This window comes from Rhinatrema bivittatum, chromosome 8 (assembly GCF_901001135.1).
Source record: "Rhinatrema bivittatum chromosome 8, aRhiBiv1.1, whole genome shotgun sequence".
Classification (NCBI taxonomy): Eukaryota; Metazoa; Chordata; class Amphibia; order Gymnophiona; family Rhinatrematidae; genus Rhinatrema; species Rhinatrema bivittatum.
The window spans coordinates 172,966,030-172,987,338 of NC_042622.1; the positions used below are offsets into that span (position 1 = coordinate 172,966,030).

The following is a 21,309-nucleotide window of genomic DNA, read 5'->3' on the forward strand; positions in this document are numbered from 1 at the left end:
GTACCGGACCGATATGGCACTTGTATAAATTAATGTCTCAGCATCCTTATTTTTATGTGCCTATTGTAAACCGTTGTGATGGAAGCTACTTAATGACTGTATAGAAAAGACTTAAATAAATAAATAAATAAATAAATAACTAACTTACAGCATCAAGGCTGTCATGCACCAGGGAGCCCTGGTATTCAATGGCAATCCTGGTCCCCGACACAGTCCTGACATCAATGCGTCAGATCAACGGTGTGCAGGTCACAGATGTACTGGGCATGTCACCGAATGTGCGGCAGCAAGCTATTTGCCCAGACTCCTGTTCACCTGCTCTCACAAGAGACTGCACTGCCATCACCAGCAAGCAGGAGGGGAGGCTACGTCATCCAGGTCTCCTGCCTGTGGATACTTGTTCCTTTGAATGTGGGGAGAATGAGCTCTCCCCCCCCTCAGGAACAGTTGGTCCCCGATCTCTGCACTGTCTGAACTTCCACTGATGTCAATCGATCGGTGAAACGACAGAACTCCTGCCTGGGTAGAACTCAGATGAGTCCCCGGGCTCAGCAGCCTACACAGATCATCCACGGACTGCATTCAGTCAGTTCTGCCATCACCTGACAAAGATACAAAAACAGACAGAGCAAGGAGAGGACACAGATACTAAACTGCCAGTGCAGTAATTTTTTATTTTTTTTTTAGTGAGAAATAGACTCTGCCAGACTGCACAGCAAGTAAGGCCTGCCATGCAGCTGGCAGACAGAGGAAAGAAGAAGAAAAATAAAAAGAAATAAAACTACCGTACGGTAAAAGAAAGAAAACGCTTGCAGCTCTAGAAAAAAACAATTACAAAAACTGTGAGGAGAGAGCAAAGATGAATACTGTGACACACACAGCTCCCGCAACCACATGGCTCCGCAGAAAAAAAGAGACTGAGGGACTCTGCCTAAGGGGCAGGGTGATGACTACAGCTGCACATGCTTAGTTGGGCATGTTTGAAAGTTCTTATGTTCTAGATTCTTTGAGATCAAAGTTCTGTGCCAAGCTCCATCTGATGATGTCACCCATGTGTGAGAACTACCATCCCTGCTTGTCCTCAGAGAAAATCCCATTCCCGGTTCACCAGTTTCTTAACTTTCTTAGGCAGCGGAAAGACCTTTGGCAAGCCTCACTGCCCATCCAGCACAGGATCCACCCCTTCATTATCCAACACCTCCTGAATATCCTTTATGCCCTGCTCCTTTAGCATCTGGGGAATAAGGGGCTTCAACTCCTTTTTGCAGAACAGACAAACCATACGTAGATCATCACTCTCTGCAATTGGAACCTCGTCTGGATCCACAAGATCCTTCTCCCCATCACAGTTCCTATCCGCCATGTCGCCCGCCATGTCGTCTGCAGGATCATCCTCCAGATGAACACCCAGCCCTTCTGCTAATCATCCGATTTCTCAGATTCACCATCCCCATCAGGATGGGCAAGGCCCAAAAGGTGAAGCAGGTCCCCTAATCCTGTTTGAGGAGCCTTTAGACCTCTTAGATGGATGCTGTGGCTAATGATTTAGCGACCATGCCTCCTGCACTTTTCCTGGCCAGAAAGACTTTGTGCAGAAGCAAGACAAAATCTGTGCAAAAATCTTCCACATCATTGTCCCCTTTATCTGGCATGGGTTCCTCAGTCTGAACATCCTCCCTCTTATCTTCCAACCCAGGATGGATTGCAGGCGAAAGCAGGTGAGCAGAATCCCTAGGCTCCCGAGAGTCTGCTTGTCTCTTGCTGCATGCCTTCATCCTGCCTGCAAGGCTGCAAACACCCTCGGGGTTTCCATGACAGGGCCTTGGGAATGAGTGGCTCTTCTAATGCCTGCCGCGCCCTCAGAGGATCCTTCCCCTCCCCTTGCATATTCCTGGCATAGCGTGGCTGAATCAAGCCGAAAGCGACTGGCACCACAGGCCTTACACAGTTTCCCGCGTATGGAGGCCAGTGCTGGCGCCATTATGCTCCCATGTGGCTGAGACTGCCTGCCGCAATAAATGTCAGCCTGATTGTGGCACGAATTCACCCCAGGCAGAATAAAGCAGAGTTGCTTACATGTAACAGGTGTTCTCCTAGGACAGCAGAATGTTAGTCCTCACATATGGGTGACATCATCAGACGGAGCCCAGCATGCCACTACCCATGCGGGGTCCCTCTTCAATCTTGTAACATAGAATTACGAAAAAATAAAATAACAAACATAGGAGAAACCCAACTCCACAGGGTGGAGGGTGGGTTTCGTGAGGACTAACAACCTGCTATCCTAGGAGAACACCTGTTACAGGTATGCAACACTGCTTCATTCTGCCTGTGGTTTATTTTTTCATGACCGCTGTGTCTTTTAAAAAAAATTTAAAAAGCAAGTGAGGGCAATGCTTTTAGCTTTGTTAGAGCATTAGGGCTGTGTATTCAGTGGTGAATTTGCGCCTCGATCAGGCTGACATAGCGCAGCAGGCAGTCTCAGCTGCGTGGGAGCATAATGGTGCCGGTTTCCATTCGCGGGAAACTGTGTAAGGCCTGTGACGTCAGTCGCGTTCGTCTTGATGCAGCCACACTATGCTGGGAATATGCTAGGGGAGGGGAAGGATCCTCTGAGGGCGCGGCAGGCATTAGAGGAGCTGTCAAAAGAGACGAAGAGTTGCGTAGACTGCCTATGGCCTGCTGTGCGCTCCAAGTAGAAGGCTAAGGCTGTCTTGCAATCCAGACTGTACAGAGCCCGTTTGCCCTGGTGCGAATGAGGCTTGGAAAAAAAGGAAGGCAAGACAACTGACTGGTTAAGATGGAAATCTGTCACCACTTTAGGAAGGAACTTGGGGTTTGTGCGCAGAAGCACCCTATCATGGAAGAACTTTGTGTAGGGTAGGTACTTCACCAAGGCCTGAAGCTCGCTGACTCTGCGTGTTGATGTGACCGCGACCAAAAACATGACCTTCCGGGTCAGGTACTTAAGGTCACAAGAATGCAGCAGCTCAAAAGGAGCTTTCATGAGCTGAGCCAACACCACATTAAGGTCCCAGTACACAGCAGGAGGCCGCAGAGGAGGCTTCAGCTGAAGCAGACTCCACATAAAGCGCCCCGCAACAGACTGCACAGAGATGGGTGAACCATCCACACCCCGGTAGTAGGCATCAGTGGCATTCAGGTATACCCTAATGGATTTGGTCTTTAAGCCAGCATCCGAAAGGTGCAGAAGGTAATCCAGCAGCTTCAGTGTGGAGCAGGAGAACGGATCCATGCCACGGTGCTCACACCACATGGAAAACCTCTTCCACTTCAGGCCATAAGACTTCCTAGTGAAAGGCTTTCTGGAAGCCACCAGGACTCGAGACACCTCATCCAAGAGGTTGAAGGGCTGCAGAATTAACCTCTCAACATCCAGGCCGTCAGGGACAGGGCCCGGAGGTTGGGATGGCGCAGCCTTCCCCGATCCTGTGTGATGAGGTCTAGGGAGGTCCACAGACTGATCAGTTCCCGGAGGGAACTGATCAGTCTCTGATTCTCATAGCCCCTCAGCCAATGAGGGGCTATGAGAATCATAGTTCCCCTGTCCTGTAGAAGCTTCAGGAGAGTCTTCATCACCAGGGGAAGTGGAGGATACGCGTACAGAAGGCCCTTGCCCAAATGTCGGGGAAAGGCATTTGAGGTTGGTTTGCTGACCAGCGTATACAGGGAGCAGAACTGATCCACCTTCCTGATGCAGGGGGATGAGAACAGATCCACGGCCGGGGTCCCCCAGAGGCAGAAGATCTGATTCACCACTTCCTGTTTCAGGGACCACTTGTGGGGGCGGAAGGCTCGACTCAGCCTGTCCCCCACCACATTCTCTGTTCTGGCCAGGTACATGGCTCAGAGCACCATACCCTGCAAAAGAGCCCAAGACCAGATATGAACTGCTTCTTGGCACAGGAGGAACAACCTCGTACCTCCCTGTTTGTTGATAAACCACATTGCCATCTGGTTGTCAGTCTGGATCAGAACCACTTTGTTGAACAGCCGATCCCTGACCGCCCAGAGCACGTACTGGATTGCGTGAAGCTCCAGGAAATTGATCTGATACTGTGCTTCCTGGGCAGACCACAGGCCCTGGGTGCGGAGCCCTTTCACATTGGCACCCCACCCCAGGTTGGACGCATCTGTAGTGAGCATAATCTGAGTAGGGGATTTTGAAAGGGCACCCCCTGCTCCAAATTGGCAAGACTCTCCCCACCAAGACAGTGTGTCCTGGGGAGGCGAATTAATGCGGATGCAGCTATGAAGGTCCTGGATGGGCTGCTGCCACTGGGATCGCAAAGTCCATTGAGCTCTGTGCATATGCAAGCGAGCTAAGGGAGTAACATGGACGGTCGCGGCCAGGTGTCCCAAGAATCACAACATGCCGAAATCTGCTGGCTCTGTTGGACCACTCCTGCAATGGACACCAACGTGAGCGCCCGATCACGGGCAAGATACGCTCAGCCCTGAGCGGTGTCCAACATGGCGCCAATAAAGTTCAACTGAGATGACGGGTCAAGATGGGACTTTGGGTAGTTTATAATAAACCCCGGGGACTCTAACACCCGAATGATCAAGGGCAGAGACCGTACCACTCCCTCCTGGGTGGGCCTCTTGACAAGCCAATCGTCCAGGTAAGGGAACACCTGCACCCCAACTTGCAGAGGTACATACTCACTACGGCCAGGCACTTGGTGAAGACGCATGGGGCCAAGGCCAGGCCGAACGGCAACACCCTGTACTGAAAGTGTTGCTCGCTCACCACAAACCAGAGATATTTCCTGTGACCTTGGAAGATCTCAATGTGGGTGTAGCTGTCTTTTAGTTCGAGGGAGCAAAACCAATCTCCTCTTTGTAGGAAGGGAATCAAGGTACCCAGAGAGACAACCTTGATCTTTTCTCTTTTTAGAAACTTGTTGAAGGTTCTAAAGTCTAGAATGGGATGGAGTCCCCCTGTTCTCTTTGGAATCAGGAAATACCGGGAATAGAACCTCCGCCCCCACTGTCTCAGCAGAATGGGCTTCACGGCCCTGGCTGTTATGAGGGCAGCAAGCTCAGCCACAAGTATTTCCTGATGCGATGACTGATCCCAAGAGGGGCACGAGGGAGAGTCTGGAGGGACATACAGGAAGTTTGGCTGGTACCCTCGGCAAATGTTGGACAGAACCCACTGGTCTGAAGCAACGCTGGGCCAAATGTCCAGGAAGAACCGTAGCTGCCTCCAACGAGAGGGCTGTGCATCAAGGGTTCAGGCGGTTGGCTTACGCACCCTCACAGCCAGTCAAAACACCGTAGCGGGGCTTGTCTGGGGCCCCGCTGCTGTCTAGGGCGGGCCTTAAAGCTCACTCACTGGGACTGGGTGCGAGAAGCGGGAGGGTAGTATTTCTTCTGGCAGTAGAAGGATCTCTTTGGGCCCTGATGTGAGGACTTCCTAACTGAGGACGGCGGGTCCAATGTACTGGCCGAAAGATGCCGCAGGGTCTCATGATGATCTTTAACTGAACCTACTCCTGGGGGAATTCTGCGCAAAAAAATTGAAAATTCTGCAACAAAAAATTGAAAATTCTGCGCACACAATTTCTGAATTCTGCAAAATTCTGCACATTTATTTTTCAAAATAACACAATATTTTTTGCAAATTCTTCTGTATTTCAGTTCAATCCAGTATTATCATTTAAATAATAGTACAGAAAACAAAGAGCCTTCACATTTTTCTCACTTCACTGCATGGGCTCTGATGCAACTGCACCTCCACCACTGTGGCGTGGAAGTGGCTTCTCTAATGGTTGCATCATGCCACTGCCATATGGGAGACTTGGGATGAATCCCCAACATGCTCACTGTTTCTCTTACATGATATCAGACATATGTTTTCTCTCACATGCCATGTCACACACATGTTCTGTCTCCCCACATACAACTGTCTCTCACACACACACACACACTTTAGCCCCTCTTTCCCCCTCCCCCCTCCCTTCTCTCTTTCCTCCTTCCCCCTCCCTTCTCCTCCCTTCTCTCTCTCCCTCTTCTCCTCCCAGGTAGACACCTACCCACTGGCTCACAACAAACACAAGGGCTCAAACATACAGTCTCAGGGCCTGGGTCTCAGGGCCTGGGTCTCTTCTTTAGCCCCTCTCTTTCCTCCTCCCCCCTTCTTTCTCTGTTTCTCTTTCCCCCTTCTCTCTTTTTCTGTCCCCCTTCCCCCTCCCCTCTGTTCCCCTCCCTTCTCTCCCTCTTCTACTTTTTCCCTTCTTTCTTTCTCCTTCCCCCTCCCTTCTCTCTGCCTCTTCTCCTCCTTTCTTTTTCCCTTCTTTCCCCTTCCCCTCTCTCCATTCCCCATCCCCCTCTCTATTTTCGATTGTGTTTTTAGTTTTAAGCACGGTACAGCTTGCTAACCTTGAGCCGCCGGTGCCATGCTGCAATGCCTCCACTCTCCATGCGCCACCTGACTTCGCTTTCTCGGATTGGCTGCTGTCCGTGCGCGGCATGCTTCCATTTTTTTTTTCTTTTTCCGGGGCGGGAGGAAATCGCGAGGCAACGGTGTGAGGAAGGGCAGTTGAGGGAGGAAATCTGCGCGGTGGCGAGGAAATCTGCGAGAACTGCGACGAGGGAAGAAATCTGCGCGAAGGAGGAATTCTGCGCAAATTCTGCATTCCGCGGTAGCGCAGAATTCCCCCAGGAGTAACTGAACCACCTCATCCCTCACTTTGTCACCAAAGAGGTTTTCGCCAGTACACGGCAGGTCTGTGAGCCTCTCCTGCACCTCCGGCTGGAGATCAGAGGCCCGTAGCCAGGCTATCCAGCGGGCACCGATTCCCGCAGCCACCACCCTCACCACCGTCTCAAAAGTATCATAGGCGGAATGTATCTTATGTTTGCCGCATCCAAGACCCTCCTGGATGACCACTGAAAAAGCGTCCTGATGCTGCTGGGGCAGGCATTCGGTCAGGTCCTGGATCTGCTTCCAAAGGTTCCGAGAATACTGCTGGTAGGAGGCGATATGGGCAATCAGCATGGTGCCCTGAAACACCTTCCTACCCAGCACATCCAGTGTCCTGCATGTGTGCAAGAGTGCTTGGACTTCTGACTGGTGTGGGATTTGATGCTTCTCAAACCTTGTAGCATGCTGGATTAAATACACTGCATTGGCCTCTCTGCTCACCAGAGGCACAGAGATGGGGTTTCCCAAATTCTAAGGAGCAACTCCTTGAAAATCTCATGGACAGGAACAGCCACCACCTCCTTTGAGGCATCCACAAACTGGAGAACCTCCTGTATCTTGTGTCTGGCATCTTCCTCCATAAGAAGTTGGAATGGAATAGCTTTGGCCATAGCCCGTATGAAACTAGCAAAGGTTAAGTCCTCAGGTGGGGACCGACGCCGTTCCTCCAGAGGAGACAGGTCCAAGGGGAAGTCACCAGAGTCATCAGAAGTCTCGGTGGAATCATCCCACCATGGGACGTTAACGGGCATCATCTTCACTAAGATCGCCCGGAGACTCCCATGGGAGGGCCTTCCCAGGCTCAGCGGCTTGGGCACCGAGGGCCCCAAAGGTCCCGGAACTGGACCAGGCAATACTAGCCGTGGAACAGAGGGTCTTGACGGCCCCTCTGGCCTGAAAGGCCCTTCCTCCTCAGAGGATCTTGCAATGGGGATAGCATCAAAAGAAGGCGGCACCAGTGGCCATTGGGACATCAATGGTACCCTGGAAACTAGCATCAGCTGCATGGGGAGAATGCCAAGAAGAACATAGAGGCACTCCAGCAGTAGTACCAACATAGAAGGTGCAGGCTCCGGCACCAGCGGGGCTGGTGGCTCGATGCCCTGTAGGGCTCGAACAACCGCCAAGTGCACCTTGCGCTCCAGCTACTCCTCGAAGGCCACTGCCGACAGGACAGACTGAGGAGAAGGAGGCATAGCCAGGTCTCCCTTGGAGCCCTGAGGGAGATCAGTGCCCGGTATTGGAATTGGTGGGGAACACCTTGGAACCCTGGCCTCGATGGAAGGCGATACCTCCTCATCACAGGGTCACTTCAGGGGCATCACAGCAGTAGCTGATGCCAACTCGAGTCAGTCACCGTGCAAGGACAGAGACTGGTGGCAATGTTTCCGGGGTTTCCCAAGGTGCTCAGCCCAGTCTTTCCCTGGCGCCAAGGAAGAAGACGATCCAGAAGTCCTCGAGCGAGAGGAGACCGATGAAGGCCAATTTCCAGCACCCCTCTTGGCCAGAGACCCCGGAGGGATCGATGTCCATCGGTTCTCCCCAGCCCTTCGGTGTCTATGCCCCCAATGCCGGTGTCGAGGGTTCAGACTTCCTGGATCTAAACAGCTTCTCCATCTTGTCCAGCCAGGCGCACCAGCCCTTGGGGTTCATCTGCTCACAAAACGACATCCCCGAAAGTCGTGTGATACCCCCAGCAAAGGATCCGTGAGGGATATAGTCCAAGGGCCCTGGGGGCACTGACGAAAACCCGACATCATGGTGAAAAAACAGCTGGCAAGCAGTCGATGACTGGCAGACACTGAAGGCACCGCTACTGGGAATCGACAGCACAAAAGGCAAAACGTACTGCGCCGCCAGCTAACTAAAGCAGAGAAGTTTGGAGAGGAACCCGGCACAGGGAAAAAGTTTTTCAAAAGAAAAAGAGCATGAGCTCCACAACTGTGAGATGATAGCTCCGCAGAGAAGAGGAGACTGAAAAAGGACCCCAATTGGATGTGTGGATAGTGTCATGCTGGGCATCCTCAGTGTGCCAAAGTTTCTAGAAATGTTTACATAAGTTTTTCATACCGTGCTTCATCTGATGATGTCACTCATGGGAGAACTAAAATCCTGCTGTCCTAGGAGACGTAAAGTACTTCCCTGCTGCTGGAGAAAACCTTGGGAAAGAAGCCTTCAGGAGGAAAGAGGAAACCAAGACCCCTGGATATTGCAGGCTAAAGCTGCTCAGGGATTGCTAACCCCCTGCTCAACTTGAGGGATGGTCCACAAAGCTACCTAACACCTCAGGAAGCGTCTCCTGAAAACTTCTTTTCTTCTCTCTGCACTAATCTAAAACTTTTTCTCTCTTTTTTGTTTTTTCTAACTCTACAGATTTGCACCTCTACCATCTGCTGGAGACTATAAGTGGCAGTCTTGGTTATGTAGCAGTGCCTGAAAAGTTTTTATTCTCTGCCTCCATCTACTGGTAGGGATGCAAAACCAACTTGTCTGGACTGATCTGGGGTACAAACAGGAACTAGACATTAAGAAATCACTCTATGCTATAAGGTTTACACTGCCAGCCCCACTAACCTTAAACACTGCATATAAATGAATAGTCCACAGAGTAACTGTTTTAGTAGAGTTTGTTCTTATGGGAAACTAACAATTATGACCAGTGAACAAAGAGAAAAGAAAATGTGTTTGATATTATATGATTAACCCTTAATTTCTAAATCAAATGGCTGAAACAAATGTTCCTACTAAACATTCACTGCTACACAAGTAACGTCCAAGGATATTATCCTCCCAACAATTCAAGAAAATACCTGAAGTATTTTCTGGACAAATGTCTGTTTTACTGCACTCCACCTGGCTATTAGTTTCCTCTTTTCTGTTCTTCTCATCAGCTTCTTGATCTTTTGGACTTATTTCCCTTTAATTAGAGAAATGTATGTGAACGTTTTAATTTTCATATATTGCAGCCCAATATATGAAACAACATGAATGCTGGAGTCTCTAAGATAAGTAAAAGGCTGACTTTAGCACTACAGCCTCCCATGCTTGCTAAGTGATGCCATGAAATCAATTCCCAGCTGTGCATTTGAACAGTTACAACAAACTGATGCTATGTAGCTGTATGATTCAGATTGAGGAACTGGGCACTTATACAGGTTTCAGTTCTGACTCTCCCATAAGAACAGCACAAGGGAGATGCAAAGTCCAATATATTATAATAGTGTTCATGATGGATCTATTTAGCAAAATTGTCATACTTTTCCTATTGTTTATCAATATTAGTATAGTTCATGAGTGTATGCAATTAATTCCCCTTTATTGTATGAAGTCTTTTCTTTTTCCACGGTTGTGTTATATTTCAGTTACAACAACCCAGTTAATTCTATACATAAAATATGAATGTGTTGTTTTTTTTAATGAAAAGTTTTATTGAGTTATGACACAAGAACCATCAGAGACATTTATCTGGTTGAAACACATCTAATAAACACAAAGCATTAGCCCCTGAAAGCTAAACATTCGTAGCTATTGACTAGTCAAAATTAACTGACATTAAAAATCTGACATTAACTTGACATTGGATTAGGCCTTTAACAGGTTAATGGCATATTTTCTTTCCTGCTTCGTTGTTGAAATAGAATATGCATTGGTTTTTATAGTTAAAGGAGTTATAGTATGTACTCCTGAAACCTGTTATTTATGTAAAGCCTATGGCTGTTATTTGTTTACTTCCTGTATAACCTGTTGTTTACCTGTTGTTTACTTACTGTATAACCTGTTGTATGTAAAGCCTGTTGCTAATTTATTGTTTTCTGTAAACCGAGGTGATGTATATCTATACGTACCGCAGTATATAAAAATCTCTAAATAAATAAATAAATAAAATCATCTTGTGTACATGTTTACCCCACCCCCCAAACAATCCATGAAGCTTGTAAGAAAAACAATAAATATGAATGTGTTTTATATAGGAGAGGGAAGGGAAGGAGCAATACTGGCCTTAAGCCAATTCAGCAGCTTGAAGGGATACTGAGATACAAAACTAAATCCTCAGAATACCGGCCTGCACAAAACATTCATAAAGCTAACTACATGAACAGAGTTGTTTTTAATATATTTACATCAGGCAGAACTTCTGCTGGTAAAGGTAGCTAGTTTTTAGCTACAGGTCACAAAAGACAAATGAGATTAAGGGTACCTTTATTTTTGCTGGGTGCTCTGGATCATGACACAAAGCAGAGATTGCCCTATTACACAATAGGGTGATGTCTCACTAGAAAGATTAGGAAATCACTACTTGGATATTCTAAGCCCTGTGCAACCATCTTCCCAGCAGCAAATGATCCTACTCCCTAGATGCTTATTCTTTCCTCCCCCCCTTTTAGGAAAATTGGGTTCCTGTAATACCACAGATCAGTCCAGACCAGTGGGTTATGCACTACCACCAGCAGATGGAGGCAGAGAACAAAACTTTGAGGCACTACTATATACCAAGTGTGCCACCTGCAGCTCCTCAGTATTGATTAATACTCAAGTCAGTATTGATTAATACCCAAGCCAAGATAGAAGAGAAAACTTTTAAACCCAACAAGGGTGAACAGAAAACCCTCCTGGACTGATCTGTGTATTACAGGAACGAAAATTTGCAGGTAAGACCCAATTTTCCTTTCCTGGACATACCCAGATCAGTCCAGACCAGTGGGATGTACCAAAGCCACACTACACTGAAAGACCCGCTCTCAGAACGCTTTCCCCAAAAACCGCGTCCTCTGGTGTCCGTACATCCAAACGGTAATGTCTTGTAAAGGTATGCATAGAGGACCAGACTGCGGCCCTACATATTTCTTCAGGAGATACCAACTGACACTCCGCCCAAGATGTCAACTGTGCTCTAGTAGAATGTGCTTTCAAACCAGCTGGAATGGGGCGACCCTTGCCAGTGTAGGCCAAACAAATGGTCTTTCAACCAGCAGGCCTAAGTAGCCTTGGACGCCTTCCCTCCTATCTTTGGTCCCCCAACAATACAAAAAGATGGTCCGACTTCTGAAAGGAATCAGTGACTTGCAAATAATGTAGAAAGACCTGGCGAACGTCCGATAGGTGAAGGTGTCTACCTGATGAAGAATCTCGAGACCAATCTGGAAAAACGGGCAACTCCACAGATTGATTCACATGGAAGGCAGACATCACTTTAGGAAAAAAGGAAGGCACCGTACACAAACTTATCAGTAGAAATGCGTAGGAAAGGATCCCGACAGGAAAGAGTCTGCAGTTCTGAAATCCATCTGGTAGAACAAAAGGCCACCAGAAAAACAGTCTTCAAAGTAAGGTCTTTTAGGGAGGCCCGTCCCAATGGTTTAAATGCGGTTCACAAAGTGCCCGCAAAACCAGGTTAAGATTCCAGTCCGGACACAGCTTACGAACTGGAGGGCGTAGATGTTTTACCCCTTTCAGGAAGCGGATAACATTCGGATGGCTGGCCAGGGGATTGCTGCATTCTCGGCCAGAGACACCCCAGGGCCAAAACCTGGACCCGAAGGGAATTATAAGCCATGCCTTTTGACAAGCCCTGCTGCAGAAAGGCCAAAATGCGAGGAATGTTCACCGAAAGCGACACTATCCCTTGCTGATCACATCAGGACTTAAACACTTTCCACACCCTGACGTACGCCATTGAAGTAGAACGACGTCTAGCCTGGAGAAGGATGGAAATCACTGGTTCCGAGTAACCCTTCATGCTTAACCGTCGCCTTTCAAAAGCCAAGCCACGAGAAAGAGAAGATCCTCCCGATCTGAAAAGATGAGTCCTTGATGCAAGAGACCTGGAAGATGGGCCAATCGTAACAGACAGTCCATCGCCAACTGAATGAGATCTGCAAACCAAGGACGCCATGGCCACTCTGGAGCCACCAGGACCACTGAATCCGATGTTCCTCTATGCGCCGAAGAACTCGACCGATGAGTGGTCAAGGGGGAAAGGCATACAGGAGAATCCAGGTCGGCCACTTACACACCACGGCGTCCAGTCCTACCGACATGATCTTCTTCTTGCGACTGAAGAACTTTTATCTTTGAGTTGGCTTGTGTCGCCATGAGATCCAGCTGGGGAACTCCCCATCTAGCACAAATGAGATTCCAGGCCTCCCTGGACAGCTTCCACTCCCCGGGATCTAGCTGTTGACGACTGAGGAAGTCTGCCTGTATGTTGTCTACACCCGCTACGCAAGAGGCCACGATTCCTTCCAGATGACACTCAGCCCAAACAAACAGAAGATGAGCTGCCTGAGCTACGGCCGGGCTCTTGGTTCCTCTCTGCCAGTTGAGGTATGCCACTGTGGTGGCGTTGTCCGAGAAGACGCGCACCATTCTCCCATGAACCTGAGGCTGAAACGCCACCAATGCCCTGCGGACTGCTCTCGTCTCGAGGCAATTGATAGACCAGGACAGTTCCGCCAATGACCAGGTGCCCTGGGCAGCATGACCCAGGCACACCGCCCCCCAGCCCTGGAGACTTGCGTCCGTCGACACGACCACCCAATCCGGGACTTCAAGGGGCACACCCTTCTGCAAGTTGGTCTCTGATAACCACCATTCCAGGCTGTACCTGGCCTGCTTCGACAGCGGTAATGGCAGCTGGTACTGTTCTGACACTGGGTTCCATCGCTCTCTGCAATGGCCGCAAGTGAGCAAAGGCCCATGGCATTAACTCCATCGTCGGCACCATGGAGCCCAGATAGTACCAAACTCTGGGGATCTGAAGATGTAGGAGGTGAAGCACTTGCTGCTGTAATTTGCGCATCCTGTCCTTTGTAAGGAACACCTTGCCCATCCGAGTTTCGAAACGAGCTCCCAGATACTCCAGGGACTGTGACGGGTTCAGCTGACTTTTCACACCATTGATCACCCAGCCTAGTGACTGGAGGAACTGAGCCACCCGGTGGACTGAACGCAAGCAGTCCTCCTCCGACTTTGCTCGAATCAGCCAATCGTTGAGGTACGGGTGAACTAACACCCCCTCCTTCCGGAGGGCCACCGCTATGACCACCATCACCTTGGTAAAGGTGCGCAGAACCGTAGCCAAGCCGAAGAGAAGAGCCCGGAACTGAAAATATTGACCCAGAATCTTGAAGAGCAAGAACTTGTTGATCGATCCGGATCGGAATGTGGAGGTAGACCTCGGTGAGATCCAAGGAGGCGAGGAATTCTCCTTTGTGGACGACCGCGATGACTGTTCTTAGAATCTCCATCCGAAAACGCGGCACCCTCAAGCTCAAGTTCACCTGTTGCAGGTCCACTATGAGACGGAAGGTACCCTCCTTCTTTGGAACCACAAAGTAAATGGAGTATCTTCCTCGTCCCTGCTCATCCAGCGGGACTGGGACAATCGCTTCCAGACCTAGCAACCTTTCACTGCGGCCCGCTTGTTGCAGGAAATGCAGTGCGATTCCAGGAAGGTGTCCTTGAGAGGGTGAGAAAATTCTAAGGCATAGCCGTCCTTTATCACCTCCAGGACCCACCGATCAGAGGTGATTTTGACCCACTCCTCAAAAATGGGACAACCTGCCCCGACCGCTATGAATGAGGAGTGGGTGGGCCTGATCTCATTGGGAAAGTTTACCGGCCCCAGCTCCCTGGCCGGAGCCGCCTCTTGCAGACCTGCCAGAGCCCTGAAAGGACTGCCATCGAGCTATGGACTGTTTGGAACCGGAGGAGGGGGCACCCCTCCCAGACCTGAATTTCCGAGAATCTCGAAAACGGGTACTCGGAGAAAAGGAATTTTTGAAAGGCTTCTTGCCTTGAGGCAGCTTGTTACCCTTGGTTTCCCCCAGGGACTTCCATAAGCAGGTCGAGATCTTCTCCAAATAGAAGCTTCCCACGAAAGGGAAGGTTACATAACTGAGATTTAGAGGATGCGTCCGCCGCCCAATTACGAAGCCACAGCAGCTGCCTAGCCGCTACTGATGAAATCATACTTCGGGCTGCGGTGCACACCAGATCGTACAAAGCATCCGCCACATAGGCGACCCCCGCCTCCAGGTGGGCCACTTGGGAAGGGGTCATGACCCCGGAGGAAGACGGATCATGAGGCTTTTGAATCCAACACAAACAGGCACTCTGCATCATGCTCACACAGACCGCCGCTCGAAGACTCAAAGATGAAACCTCAAACAGGCGCTTAAGCTGAAGCTCCAACTTGCAGTCCTGCAGATCCCTCAAAGCGGTGGCTCCTGTCATCGGGTTGGTAGTCTTCTAAGTGACTGCTGATATCGCCGCATCCACCTTAGGTGTCTTAAGGCGTTCCAAATGTTCTTCGAGTATTAGATACAGCTTTGCCATAGCCCGGCCAACCTTCAGGCCCGCCTCCAGAGAGTCCCATTCCCAACTAATAAGCTTCTGGATTTTCATTGTGATAGAGAAGGCACTGGAGGGACCTGGAGACCGTCCAAGACCGGGTTAACACCCTCACTATAAGACTCCTCCTGAGTTAGCTTCACCCCCAACTTCTCCAACACCTGGAGGATAAGGGGCCGCAACTCCTCCTTTTTAAACAAACGAATCACATGTGGATCATCCCCTTCTGACCTGGTCTCCACCAGAAGCTGTTCGCCCCCGCCGGTATCCAAATCTGGCACCAGGGTCTCATCCGGGTCAGCAGCGGTGTGGCCCAGTGGAGAGGAACCTCCTCCCCTTGTGGGCCTCCGAGACATCCAAATCCCCACAGGCCATGGATGCACATGAGCCCCAAGATTCGTCACGAAGCCTGGGATGTTTCAGGGCGCCCCAACCCCCATCCAGGGGTTTACATTTTGCTGACTTCCTGGCCAAAAAGGCCTTATGCATCAGGAGTACAAACTCGGGCGAAAAACCACCCGGGCCCACCTCCTCACCGCTGGAATCAGACTTGGTGTCCCATATGTCTCCCTGAACAGGCGGGAGAAAGCAGAGGGATCGTCCTGGGACTCCTTCCTGGAAGTCACAGTGGAGGCACCAGGAGCTCTGCCCCTGGTTCCAGCCCCTGAAGCTGCCAAACGCACGGCCTTTTTGGGCCTAAGCCCCTTACCAGAAGACCCCTCTCTTCCTGAAGAACAGGAAGAGCACAGGGAGAGGGAATCCAAATATACAGACCAAATGCCACAGGCCTTGCAGGCTTCCACAAGCGGCTTGTCGGCCATTAATATGATTGCAGCGCGATTCCAAATGACCCCCAGGCCAGGAAACAGTGCTGGTGCGGCGATCGTGCGGGAAAAGGAGCCGCTACACCAAAATGATGCACGTACCAAAAATAACTCGGGTCCGTTAGGCAGATGCCGGCAGCAGAGAAACGGTCCTTGCGCTAAAATTAGCTTGGCACTGCCGAGCGAACGCAGGCAGGAAAACACCTAACCCCGCCAGGGAAGGAAAATCCCGTGGCCCTGCACAAACGCAGCCTGCTCCCCCCTCCAGGAACACCGCAGTACCTGTCGGGCTGCTGGACTCAACACTGCCGAGCAGACCGATTCACCTGGCAGTGCCACTGAGCTCAGAAAAATAAAAGGGATAGCCTTTTCTTTTTTTTATAAAACAATAAAAATCAGAAAGAGAAAACCAAAAATTCTCCAACGGGGATACTTCCCTGAGCCATCGGTCACTTGGAGGGAGGCTTTGGGGCCTCCAAGGGAGCCAGTCCCCTGGCTATCGGGGGTCCCGGGACACTCAGGCTATCACTGCCAGGGGTATCCAACACCCCGTTCGCCCAGCTCCACCTGAGGGATGGCCCAAAGATGGAACCTGGCACCTTGGGGAGCAAATGCAACTCCAGATAACTCAGCCAAGAGCTGCAGGTATGCACCACCACCATCTGCTGGAGACAGAGATGTACTGAGGAGCTGCAGGTGGCATAATTGGTATATAGCACTGCCTCAAAGTTTTGTTCTCTGCCTCCATCTGCTGGTGGGAGGGCATAACCCACTGGTCTGGACTGAAATGGGTATGTCCAGGAACCTAAGATATTTGCATTGTTCTCTTCCCCACTTTCGTCCTTTTATTTGTGTATGCTCTGTACCCCGCTACGAACATAGGAAGGGCGAGAAATAAATCTGTTTTTAAAATAAATACAAAAAAAAAACAAGGGATGAGAAAACTTGAGGAAGGGGAAGAGGAATACTCCCTCTCAAAAAATAAAATAAACTTTGAAAGTTCTTTTTTTTTCTTGTCTTTATTTGCCCATTTTCATCTCTTGCTGTTCTCCTGTACGTCTCTGCAAGTGCCAAATATGTTTCCTCCCTTATCCAGGCTCCATTCATTTAGAAGAAAAAAAGCCCTGCAATCTACCTTCAAATCTAAACTGAAACTATTTCTACCTGTTTTTCCATGATTCTCCTATTCTACTTTGGCATTTCTGTCTCTGTACAGCTTACAGGAAAATTGGTTCTTATCTGCTAATTTTTGTTCTTGTAGTACCACGGATCAGTTTTGCCTCCCCTCCAGCAGAAGGAGACAGAGAGGTTTTAACGGACCCCATCCTATACCCCTGAGGTGCCACCTAGAGTCTGTCAGTATTACAATGTACCCAAGCAAAACAACTTTAAACCATAGCTTCTACATAAACAACCTCCCCTCGCAGAGCAGAGGGAATGAAAAACTTGTAACTCAATGACCAAAATCATGCCCATACTCTTACCCTGAAAAGGGGAGCATTCGGCAAACTTGCAGAAACCATGATTATCTACCAGACGAGCGGACTCTCTGTTTCCCAATGGGCGGGACTCTGGACTGATCTGTGGTACTACAGGAAGGAAAATTAGCAGGTAAGAACCAATTTTCCTTTTCCTGTATGTACCCAGATCAGTCCAGACTCCTGGGATGTACTAAAGCTTCCCTAACCATGGTGGGACTGAGAGAGTCCCGCTTGGAGCACACTTGCCCCGAAGGAACTGGGCTCTGGGCCCGGACATCAAGATGATAATGTCTGGCAAAGGTATGAGTAGATTTCCAGGTAGCCGCCCTACAAATCTCTTGCGGTGACACCTGTTGACATTCCGCCCACAAGGCCGCTTGCGATCGAGTAGAATGAGCCTTAAGACCAAGTGGAATCGGACAGCCCTGAACAATGTATGCAGACACAATAGCTTCCTTTAGCCAACGGGTGATAGTGGCTCTTGAAGCTTTATGATCCCTCTTGGGTCCCACTCCACAGGATGAACGCAACATCACCCTCTTTACGTCCAACTTCCTTAAATCTCTAGACTCTGGAACAGAAGAATCCAGGTCCGGAAAGGAAGTGAGCTCCACTGATTGATTCAAATGAAAAGAGGACACCACCTTCGGGAGAAAGGAGGGAACTGTTCTTAAGGAAACTCTGGCTTCAGAAATCTGTAAGAAAGGCTCCCTGCAAGATAAAGCCTGAATCTCGGAAACACGCCTTGCTGACAAAATAGCCACGAGAAAGACTACTTTCAACGTCAGATCCTTTAGTGTCACTCGTTTCAGAGGTTCAAAAGGAGCATTACAAAGGGCGCGGAGAACCAAATTCAGCTTCCATGAGGGGCAAGGGCTCTGGACCAGGGGACGCAGATGCTTAGCTCCTTTCAGAAAACGAGCCACATCCGGATGAGAGGCGAGGGACCTTTCCACGAAAACAACCCAGAGCCGCTACCTGCACTTGTAGGGAATTGAACGCCAACCCCTTGACTAACCCTGCCTGTAAGAAATCCAGAACATCCGGAATTGACGCCCTGGCCGGCTGCACGTCGTGGTCTAGACACCAGGATTCAAACACTCGTCAAACTGTAACATACGCCATGGAGGTAGAAATTTTGCGGAAATGCAAGAGAGTGGCTACAACCGCATTCGAGTAACCCTTACTTCTTAATCGTCTCCTTTCAAAAGCCATGCCGTTAGACAAAACTAAATACCTCTGTGAAATAAACGGGACCTTGTTGCAGAAGACTCAGAGACGGTTGAAATCTCACTGGACCGTCTACCGCCAGATTGAGAAGGTTCGCAAACCACGGGCGCCTTGGCCACTCTGGCGTGACGAGTATCACCTTGCCCAAATGAGTCTCGATGGGGCGTAGAACCTTGCCGACCAACGGCCATGGGGGGAAGACGTACAACAGAATGTCCTTTGGCCAGGGAAGTACCAGAGCATCTACACCTTCCACTCCTGGCTCCCTTCGACAACTGAAAAAGTGAGGAGCTTTGGCATTGTGATACATCACCATCAGGTCCATCACGGGCCTGGACCATCGGTTGCACAGGAGATTGAAAGCCTTGTTGGAGAGTTCCCAGTCTCCCGGATCCAACTGGTGGCGGCTGAGAAAATCGGCCTACACATTGTCCACTCTTGCAATGTGAAAGGCTGCGATCTTGTACAGGTGCCGTTCTGCTCAGCTGATTAAAAGATGAGCCTCCGTCGCCACCAGACGACTCCGGGTTCCGCCCTGACGATTGATGTAAGCCACCGTCGTTGCATTGTTGGAGAGAATCCTCACTGATCTCCCCTCTACTATGGGAAGGAGGTCCTGTAGCGCCAGCTGAACCGCTCTGGTCTCCAACTGATTGATCGACCAAGAAAACTCCGACCTCATCCACTGACCTTGCACTGCAGTTTCTCGACAAACCGCTCCCCACCTGGAGAGACTGGCATTGGTGGTTACCACTATCCAGGAGGGAATTTCCAAATCCACCCCCGTCATAAATTGTCTGGACGCAGCCACCAAAGAAGACTGGACCGTGCCGAATCTGTCAGTGGGAGGAGAAGAGGAAACTGTTCAGAGAGCGGATTCCACTGGGAGAGCAAGGCTAACTGAAGAGGACGCATATGCGCAAATGCCCAAGGCACCAGTTCAAGAGTGGAGGCCATCGAACCAAGGTCCTGCAAATAATTCCAGACCTTGGGACGAGGCATGGATCGCAAGGACTCCACCTGAGTGAGAAGTTTGGACAATTTTTCCTTGGTAAGAAAAACCTTTCCCAAGATTGTGTCAAACCGAGCACCCAAAAACTCCAAGGACTGGGAAGGAACCAGGTGACTTGTCAGAGTTGACCACCTAACCCAACGAGCTCAATAACTGTAGGACCCTCTGCACTGCTGCCCTGCAAAGGTGTTTGGACTTTGCTCGAATCAGCCAATCGTCCAGGTAGGGGTGTACCAAAATCCCCTCCTTTCACAGGGCGCTGCCACAACCACCATCACCTTGGTGAAGACTCTGGGCACCGTCGCCAGACCGAACAATAGAGCGCAAAATTAGAAATGATGCCCCAGGATCACAAACCGCAGATATTTCTGGTGATCCGGGCATATAGGAATGTGCAAGTAAGCTTCTTTCAGGTCCAGAGACGCTAGGACTTCCCCTTTGTGTATAGACGCTATTACCGAGCGAAGAGTTTCTATCTGAAAACGAGGCACCTTTAGAGTACGATTGACTCTCTAAGTCCAGGATGGGATGAAAGGTGCCCTCCTTCTTGGGAACCACGAAGTAGATGGAGTAGCACCCTCGCCTGAGCTCTCCTGCGGGTACCGGAACTATGGCGCCTAGTCCTGTAACCGCCACAGAGTGTCCTGTACCGCCCGGCGTTTTTGGCGGTACCCGCATGGGGAGACCATGTGCCACTCGTGGATCAGCTGAGCAAAATCTAACGCGTAACCGTGTTCTTCTATACTGAGGACCCACTGATCTGAAGTTAAGGTGGCCCACTCTTCTAGAAAAAGGGATAACCTCCCCCCTATTCTTTGGATGGAAGAATGGACCGGCCTCGATTCATTGCGCTGACTTGGGACCCCCATGAGATTGTGGGGCTCCTTCGCTGGCAGGTCGGCACCCTCGAAAGAACTGATTCCAAGAAGATTGGTGGTCTGGACCCTGTCGGAAAGACGAACCAGCAGAACGTGAATAGCGAAACCGGCGATTTCCCCGAAATCTCGCCCGTTGAGGAAAGGATCCTCTCGTCCTGGGTCTATCCTCTGGCAACCTATGGACTTTAGCCTCACCCAGAGATTTTATCATGTCCTCCAATTGTTGCCCGAAAAACAGCTTACCCTTGAAGGGTAAGGAACCCAGTTGAGCCTTAGAAGAAACATCCGCCGCCCAGTGTCTAAGCCAGAAGAGCCTGCGGGCTGACACGGTCAAGACCATAGTCCTGCCAGAAGTCCTCAACAGGTCAAAGTGCGTCAACACTGTAAGCTACCGCTGCCTCCAGGTGTCCTGCTTGCATCGCCTCACTTGCCGAAAGGGATGCTGCTGCTTGCAAATCCTGCACCCAGCGGAAACTGGCTCGTAGCGCGAAACTGCTGCACATAGCAGCCCGGACTCCTAGGGCTGAAACCTCAAAAATCTTTTAAAGTTGCAACTCCAATTTGCGATCCTGCAAATCTTTCAGGGCACTAGCTCCTGTTACCGGTGTGGTGGTTTTCTTGGTCACTGCCGAGACCGTGGCATCCACCTTAGGGACCTTAAGGAGGTCCAGCGCCTCCTCCGGAAGTGGGTATAACTTGTCCATAGCCCAACTTACCTTTAAACCAAGGTCCGGAGTGTCCCACTCCTTAAATAACAGATCCGTAACTGACATATGAAACGGAAAAGACCGAGCTGGGC

At 50.0% G+C, this 21,309-nt stretch overlaps 1 protein-coding gene across 6 annotated transcripts in view; it reads right to left on the minus strand.

The window, feature by feature from the left end:
- The window catches only part of TEX14 (testis expressed 14, intercellular bridge forming factor), a 608,800-nt gene that overhangs the window by 44,766 nt on the left and 542,725 nt on the right, over positions 1-21,309 (minus strand). For 2 of the 6 annotated variants that reach the window (XR_003858112.1, XM_029611459.1), the window contains exon 29: positions 9,587-9,650. The exons of 2 other annotated variants lie outside the window; for them this stretch is intronic. Coding sequence is in view for 2 of the 4 variants with exons in the window: in XM_029611459.1 (XP_029467319.1) it covers positions 9,587-9,650 (64 nt within the window). In the remaining 2 variants the exon portion in view is untranslated. Of the gene's footprint in view, positions 1-9,543; positions 9,651-21,309 lie in introns of all 6 variants that reach the window. 2 more of the 6 variants (XR_003858111.1, XM_029611458.1) reach the window with 1 other exon arrangement.